The sequence below is a fragment of the Struthio camelus genome, chromosome 3 (genome assembly GCF_040807025.1).
Source record: "Struthio camelus isolate bStrCam1 chromosome 3, bStrCam1.hap1, whole genome shotgun sequence".
Lineage (NCBI taxonomy): Eukaryota > Metazoa > Chordata > Aves > Struthioniformes > Struthionidae > Struthio > Struthio camelus.
Window position 1 is genome coordinate 694,091 of NC_090944.1, and position 7,834 is coordinate 701,924.

Consider the following 7,834-nt stretch of genomic DNA (forward strand, 5'->3'; position numbering starts at 1 on the left):
ACCACTGAGCGGCGCCAGCGCGCGTCACTCCACGTCACGCCGCCCCGGCGCTGACGTCACTTGACGTCACGCCGCGGGGCCGGCCCGGCGGTGCGGCCGACAGGGGGCGCCGGGCGCGGCGGGAGGCGCCATGGCGGAGCGGGCCGCGCCGGGCGGTGAGTGCGGGCCGCGCCGCCGCCGCCACCGGGACCGGGACCGGGACCGGCCGCGGGGGCTCCCTGCGCCTCGCGGCCGCTGCCGCCCGCGCCCGGTGCCGGCCTGGCCCTAGCGGGCTCGGCCCTGCCTCCCGCGGCCCCAGCCCGGTGCCCGCCGCCGCTCACGCCTCCCTCCCTCCCTCCCTCCCTCCCAGGTGCGGGCCCCGAAGCAGCCGCGCCGCTGCAGGCAGGAGCGCAGGTGGGGGCGGCCGGGGGGGCAGGTGTGGTGGGGGGGGGGCCAGGGGGGTGCTGAGGGGGCGGGTGTGGTGTGGGGGGGGTAGGGGGGTGCTGAGGGGGCGGGTGTGGTGTGCGGGGGGCCAGGGGGGTGCTGAGGGGGCGGGTGTGGTGTGGGGGGGGCCGGGGGGTGCTGAGGGGGCGGGTGTGGTGTGGGGGGGGCAGGGGGGTGCTGAGGGGGCGGGTGTGGTGTGGGGGGGGCAGGGGGGTGCTGAGGGGGCAGGTGTGGTGTGGGGGGGCAGGGGGGTGCTGAGGGGGCGGGTGTGGTGTGGGGGGGGTAGGGGGGTGCTGAGGGGGCGGGTGTGGTGGTGGGGGGGGCCGGGGGGTGCTGAGGGGGCGGGTGTGGTGTGGGGGGGCAGGGGGGTGCTGAGGGGGCGGGTGTGGTGTGGGGGGGCAGGGGGGTGCTGAGGGGGCGGGTGTGGTGTGGGGGGGCAGGGGGGTGCTGAGGGGGCGGGTGTGGTGGTGGGGGGGCAGGGGGGTGCTGAGGGGGCGGGTGTGGTGTGGGGGGGGCCGGGGGGTGCTGAGGGGGCGGGTGTGGTGTGGGGGGGGCAGGGGGTGCTGAGGGGGCGGGTGTGGTGTGGGGGGGGCAGGGGGGTGCTGAGGGGGCTGGTGTGGGGGGGGCAGGAGGGTGCTGGTGTGGGGGCTGGGGGGGGCAGGTCTGGTGTGGGGGGCCAGGGGGGTGCTGGTGTGGGGTGCTGAGGGGGCAGGTGTGGTGTGGGGGGGGCAGGGGGGTGCTGGTGTGGGGTGCTGAGGGGGCAGGTGTGGTGTGGGGGGGCAGGGGGGTGCTGAGGGGGCAGGTGTGGTGTGGGGGGGCAGGGGGGTGCTGAGGGGGCAGGTGTGGTGTGGGGGGGGCAGGAGGGTGCTGGTGTGGGGGCTGGGGGGGGCAGGTCTGGTGTGGGGGGCCAGGGGGGTGCTGGTGTGGAGGGCTGGGGGGGGCAGGTGTGGTGTGAGGGGGGTGCTGGTGTGGAGGGCTGGGGGGGGCAGGTGTGGTGTGAGGGGGGTGCTGGTGTGGGGGGCCGGAGGGGCAGGTCCGGTAGGGGGTCCGGGTGGGTGCTGGTGTGGGGTGCTGAGGGGGAAGGTCCGGTGGGGGGGGCTAGGGGGGTGCTGAGGGGGTCTAGGGAAGGCAGGTCTGGTGTAGGGGGCTGGGGGGGCAGGTGTGGTGTGGAGGGGGCAGGGGGGTGCTGGTGTGGGGTGCTGAGGGGGCAGGTGTGGTGTGGGGGGGGCCGGGGGGTGCTGAGGGGGCAGGTGTGGTGTGGGGGGGGCAGGGGGGTGCTGAGGGGGCAGGTCTGGTGTGGGGGGCCAGGGGGGTGCTGGTGTGGAGGGCTGGGGGGGGCAGGTGTGGTGTGAGGGGGGTGCTGGTGTGGGGGGCCGGAGGGGCAGGTCCGGTAGGGGGTCCAGGTGGGTGCTGGTGTGGGGTGCTGAGGGGGAAGGTCTGGTGGGGGGGGCTAGGGGGGTGCTGAGGGGGTCTAGGGAAGGCAGGTCTGGTGTGGGGGGCTGGGGGGGTGCTGGTGTGGAAGGCCGGGGGGGGAAGGTCGGGGGGTGCTGGTGTGGGGGCTAGGGAGGCAGGTCTGGTGTGGGGGGTCAGTGGGGTGCTGGTGTGGGGGGCTGGGGGGCCGGTCCGATGGGGGGGGGCCAGAAGGTCTGCGTCAGGGCAGGGGCCTGGCTGGGGGCTCCCATGCGGGGGCTGGATGCTGCCTCACCATCTGTGCCCGCAGGTCCCTGAGCTGTCTCAGGAAGAGAAGCTGCAGCTGCGGAAGGAGAAGAAACAGCAGAAAAAGAAGAAGAGGAACGAGAAGGGTCCGGGAGCAGAGCCCCCCGAGCCAGGGACGCCCCCTGAACCAGGGCAGCCCCAGGGTGAGACCTCCCCGCCCCGGGCAGCCCCTGAGCCGGGGCAGCCCCGAGTTGAGGCCTCCTGAGCTGGGATTGCCCCTCAGACTGGGACAGCCCTGTGGTGGGGTGCTCCTTAGAGCCCTTGAGCCAGGAACGTCCCCCGGTTAGGGGTGCCACAGTGGGACCTCTAGGGTGGCCCATTCCTCTGTGCGCTCGAGCACTCGTCCCCACCGCCTCTTGGCAGGAGCGCTTGCGTTCTTGCAGGGACCGAGACGCAGCAAGGCCTGCCTGAAAGCAGGGCTGGCCTGGGGGTCTCCATATCTGCTGCACTGAGGTTTGGGGGTGCTGGAGAATATGAGGTTTGGTCCTACCTGCTCGCCTGAGGACAGACAGTTGCACAGGAGCGAATCTCCTTGTCACAGCCTTCCCCCACATGCTGGGCTGTGTCTCCTGGTGACAAAGGCTGGGTACAGACTTCCCTACTCCTTCTACAGTAGCTGCTCGCCCCGCGTCCCCCCCAGCCTCGGCCGATGGCCCCAGTGGCACTGAGAAGCCCGTGGGGGGCAAGAGCAAAGCTGAGCTACGAGCAGAGCGCCGGGCCAGGCAGGAGGCTGAGCGGGCCCAGAAGCAGGCCAAGAAAGCAGAGCAGAGCCAGGCAGCCACACCAGCCAAGCCCAGGCTGACCCCCACTGAGCCTCAATCCGGTAAAGACCGTGACACCACAGGGATGGGCAAGCAGGGAGGGAGGGAGTAGGAGCTTTGCAGGGTGTATGAGGCACAGGGCGGTACCACCCAGTCCCTGTGGTGTTCCCCTGGTGCCCAGGGTGCTGCTGCGCTGTGCACCTCCAGAGTGAGGGACAGCATATGGGAGCTGCACCAGGGTGGCAGTGCCTCATGCCGCCCTCTCCGCTCCCCTCATAGTGGTGAAGCGGCTGCCAGAGCACGTGCAGGTGGATGACCCCGCTGCCCAGAAGAAATTAGCCAAGAAGCTGGAGCGTCAGCAAGTAGGAGGAGGGCTGGGCATGGGGGAGAGGCTGCATGCTGCTAGGCAGTCGTACTGTGGGTGCACAGGGCGGGGGTCAGGCTGCATGCATGGCTGGGCAGAGGGGACTTCTGGTGTGCCGCTAATAAGCACTGGGGGCAGTGGGTGGTGGTGGAGTGAGTGGGGCGGTATGGAGACGCTGGACAAGTCATCATTGCCACTGTTCGACTACAGGTACCTCTGAGGCAGGACTATGGCACCAAGGTCAACCTGTTCTCCCACTTGCACCAATACAGCCGGAAAAAGCCACTGACTCAGCAGATGAGGTACGCGGCCTCCCCAGCCCAAGCCCCTGGCAATTGCTTGGCTCTGCTTCACCTGGCCTGTTTGCAGGATGGTCCAAAGTGAAAGGGTGCCCTGATTTCTGTGTGTAGGACAGGCTTGATATGTAGAGGGGGCACCTGTCAATCGCTTTGGGGAGCGGAGCTGGGAGCAGCGGGTTGTCCTGTTTGTGGGGCGAGGAGAGCTGCCCTCAAGGAGCGCAGGGTCATAGGAGAAGGGGCTCTGGGGTTAGCTCGACTTCCTGGGTTACAGAGCAAGTAGGAGCCTGACTGATGGCTCTGTTCTTGGGGCGTTCCTCAGGTGGTTTGGATAAGGGCCTGGCAATAGGTTAGTTTTCACTGGGCCGTGGAGTGACAGTGCTGACAGCTTCCTTGTTTGTCCCTGTAGCATCCCCTCCACGGTAATCCATCCAGCTGTGGTGCGTCTTGGCCTTCAGTACTCCCAGGGGATCATCAATGGCTCCAATGCCCGTTGCATTGCCCTGCTGGAAGTCTTCAAACAGGTATGCAAGTTACCCATGCCCACCAGGCAGCAAGGGCATTGCACCAGGTGCAGGCACCTCTCCCTGTTCCCTGAGTCCTGGAGCTATGGGTGTATGGTTATCTTCATCCTCTTCTTTCTGTTCTGGGGCCATGGTTGGGGACACCCCTTCCCACCTTACCTTACCCTACTGCTGCAGCTCACGCGTCCCGGTGGCCCTCTCCGCTCCCCTGCACAGGGGCATCGCCCTGCACAGCTCGTCCTTGTGCCCGGTCTGTGGCCCCTCGGGAGAGGGCAGACGTGGGCAGTACCTGGCCAGAGGGAGCAGGCACCCCAAACTCCTGTGTTCTTTCTTCTTGTGCCAGCTGATCCGGGATTACTCGACTCCCCTCAACGAGGAGCTCTCGCGGGACCTGGTGGCCAAGCTGAAGCCGCACATCAGGTGAGGGCTACCCGCGCCAGAGCAGGGGCTGGAGCTCCACTGAGCGCAGCTCATCAGTCACCTCTCGGAGCTGGTGTTCACCTAAACACAGCCAGGCTTTCCCGGAGGCTCTGGGTTCTGCCCCCCTCCCCACCATCCCCAGCCTGCCTGCATCTTCCCTCTGGCCTTCCTCGCCCCGCAGGCTGCTCTGGAGCTGAGTGTGTTTCCTCCCCACAGCTTCCTGAACCAGTGCCGACCCCTGTCTGCCAGCATGGGCAATGCCATTAAGTTTCTCAAGAAGGAGATTTCCTGCCTCCCCGACACCTTGCGAGAGGAGGAGGTGAGTGGCCTCCCGCAAGCAGCAGGCTCCAGCCCTCTGGCTGTCGTGGGCAGCAGGAAGCCTGCGGGCAGTCAGCCACAGGAGTGTGCTGAGTGGGAAAGGGCCCTGGAGGTGGCAGGGCTGCAGGCTCCGGGGTGAAGGGTTGGCCCTGGTGGAGGTGGGGCCAGGAGAGGGGATGGGTGCAGGTGGGAGCAGTGCTGCAGGGAAGCTGAAGACTGTGCTGCCCTCGGGTGCTGCCTGCTGTGGCTCTGGGAGGCGGCCAGACCTGCTCCCCTTTGCAAGTAGGCACAGCTCAGCAGGGCCAGGGGACTGGGGTGCACTGCAGCAGCGATGCCAGATGGCTGGTGCTTCGGTGCTGGTGGGACAGGAGATTGCCAAGAACAGGGGTGTGAAATGGGAAAGGCCGCAGCAAGAGCACGTGCTCCGGGTAAATACAGCGCTGCCTTGCAGAGCTGGCCAGTAGCCAGCATTGCACCGCATTTAGAAACAGCTCTCGAACAGCTGCAGGACGTTGCAGGTGGCTCCAGCTGGCGCCATCCCCAGCAGCAGGGCAGGCAGAGCATCCAACACTGCGAGCTGCCCCTGTCCCCCAGGACCCCCCTGTGCACCAGGTTGGATGGCGTCAGTAAAGCCGTGGATGAGGGAGGACATGTTTGTCAGTGCTCAGCTGTGTCCTATGCAGAAGGCTCCACGAGAGCCCGGAGGCCATGGAACGAGGTCAGGGTGGCATTATCTATCCAGACCTGGCCATGAGGCCCCACGCAGCAGTGCGACTAATGGGTGAGAGGAGTCGGGCTGTAAAGATATGAGCAGTGACATCTGCAGAGGCTGACCAGAGTGACTGTCCCGGAGATGCAGGGAGCTGATGGCCAAGGCTGGGGAAGGTCTGCTGGTGGCCAGAGCACCCCACATGCAGCAAGGCCCCACGGGCTGCTGGTAGATGTGTGCAGGAGCAGGAGCAGCCCCACGGGCCCTGCAGAGCCCCGTCACAGGGAAGGTGCCTGCAGCAAATGGGCTGGCTGGGAGGGCTGGAGCAGGACAGGGCCTCCCCTGCAGCAGTGCTGAGCCCATGGTCCACGCGGGCTGCGAGGGGGCACAGAGTGTGGCACAGCTGGGCTGCATGTGATGCCACTGTCTCCCTAGGCCAAGGAGAAGCTGCAGAACACAATCGACAAATATTTGCGGGAGAAGATTGTTTTGGCAGCTGAAGCCATTTCTAGATCTGCCTTTGAGAAGATAAATGACAACGATGTGATCCTGGTGTATGGCTGGTAAGAGGAGAGCCAGGGCAGCCAGGCTGAAATGCAGCTCGTCACAGGGGTGTCCCCCAGGGGCTCAAGATGTGCGCATCACTGGAGGGCTCTGGGACTGGGTAGCGCTTGTCACGGGAGGGCTTCAGCTCTGACCAGGCTCTTCTCTTGACAGCCCCAGCCTCACAGGGTCTCAGCGGGAGCCTCGCTCCGGCCTGGGGTGACAGAGCGGTTCTAGACATGTCTATTGGCTTGGATGTGCCCGGGACCCATGGTGACAGCTGGGTCTGGCAGTGCCACTCTGTTGCAGCTGCTGGCAGGCAGCCAGCCTGGCTGGGACCTCAGCACCCCTAGCCCCTGGGACAAGCTGTTCACTGGGGCTGTCCCCTGGCTGAGCCCCCACACTGATGCTCCGCAAACCCCTGGCTGGCTGGCAGCAGCTGAGTCGCCACCAGAACCCATGCCAGGAAAGTCTCCTCTCCCACCTGGCTGGTTTCTGGGGACAGTCTCCAAAGGGGTGCCAGCACAGGGCCAGCTGGGTGGCTGCACGGGTGGGTGAGCGCTCGGCCTGGCTGGCCAGAGCAGCCTGCTCACTCGTGTCTGTCAGCTCTTCCCTGGTGAACCGCACGCTGTGTGACGCCCATGTGAAGAAGGGCCATGCCTTCCGCGTGATCGTAGTGGACAGCCGGCCGCGCCTGGAAGGCCGGGACACGCTGCGCCGGCTGGTGCGTAAGGGCATTCACTGCACCTATGTGATGATCAACGCCATCTCTTATGTGTTGCCCGAGGTGAGGAGCTGTACTGGGGCTGTACAAAGGGTGGCAGTGGGCACAGAGGAGGCTGCAGGGTGGTAAAAGGCACTAATGGGTCTCTGTGCATCCCTGACAGGTGACCAAAGTGCTGCTGGGAGCCCACGCGCTCCTGGCCAACGGCTCTGTTATGTCCCGGGTGGGGACGTCCCAGATAGCACTGGTCTCCAAGGCTTACAACGTGCCCGTCCTGGTGTGCTGCGAGACGTACAAGTTCTGCGAGCGGGTGCAGACGGACTCTTTTGTCTCCAACGAGTTGGGTATGGCTTCAGTCCTCCCCCTGCTGCTGGCCAGGACAGGATGAGCTGCCCTCCTGTCCCCTTTCCCAGGGAGTGGGTCACCACTCGCAGCAGGGTGGCCACTGAGGCCGGCAGGTGGCAGTGTTGCACACCTCCCGAGGGAGGATGGAGACCTGTTGTCCTTTCCCTGGTCCTGCTGGCTGCATCTCTCCCTCTCTCTGTAGATGACCCCGATGACCTGATTGTGCTCCGGAAGGGGCAGGCCCAGCTCAGTGGCTGGGCAGAGAACAAATCCTTGCGACTCCTCAACCTGGTCTACGATGTGACACCCCCCGATCTGGTGGACATGGTCATCACGGACTTGGGCATGATCCCCTGCACCTCGGTGCCTGTCGTCCTGCGTGTCAAGAATGTGGATCAATAGTAGGGGTCACTGCATGGACCCTGAATAAACCCAGTCCCCGCGATATGCCTGCTCTGCCTTCTGTGGTGCGGCAGAGGCCATGGGGCTGTGCATCACCCCAGCCTCACCTCCGAACTTCTCAGGGGCATGGCTGCCTGCTCCAGGCTGCAGTGGGGAAGGGCCTTCCTTGTCCCTGGGCCCCTTCCCTGGGATCTGGGCGAGGAGGTGACACCCAGACCCCTTCCACTCAGCATCTGCCGCCTCTGACTGCGGTTCTGGCAGCCCATCAGGCTGGGCTTCTGCGGGAGAA

The 7,834-nt window shown here is 66.3% G+C and overlaps 1 protein-coding gene across 1 annotated transcript; it reads left to right on the top strand.

Moving 5' to 3' along the window:
* Positions 1-90: 90 nt before the first annotated feature.
* Positions 91-7,588, top strand: EIF2B4 (eukaryotic translation initiation factor 2B subunit delta). The gene is made up of 13 exons (XM_068936562.1): positions 91-155; positions 350-393; positions 2,144-2,282; positions 2,753-2,962; positions 3,180-3,262; positions 3,475-3,566; positions 3,970-4,084; positions 4,428-4,504; positions 4,721-4,823; positions 5,967-6,094; positions 6,681-6,861; positions 6,962-7,142; positions 7,346-7,588. The coding sequence occupies exons 1-13, from the start codon at positions 131-133 to the stop codon at positions 7,543-7,545; spliced, it is 1,578 nt and encodes a 525-aa protein (XP_068792663.1). The 5' UTR covers positions 91-130; the 3' UTR covers positions 7,546-7,588.
* Positions 7,589-7,834: the final 246 nt, after the last annotated feature.

Coding starts and splice junctions, on each gene's coding strand:
- EIF2B4 (XM_068936562.1), top strand. CDS start 131: ATGGCGGAGCGGGCCGCGCCGGGCG. Junction 394..2,143: donor CGCTGCAGGCAGGAGCGCAG/GTGGGGGCGGCC, acceptor CTGTGCCCGCAG/GTCCCTGAGCTGTCTCAGGA. Junction 3,263..3,474: donor AGAAGCTGGAGCGTCAGCAA/GTAGGAGGAGGG, acceptor GTTCGACTACAG/GTACCTCTGAGGCAGGACTA.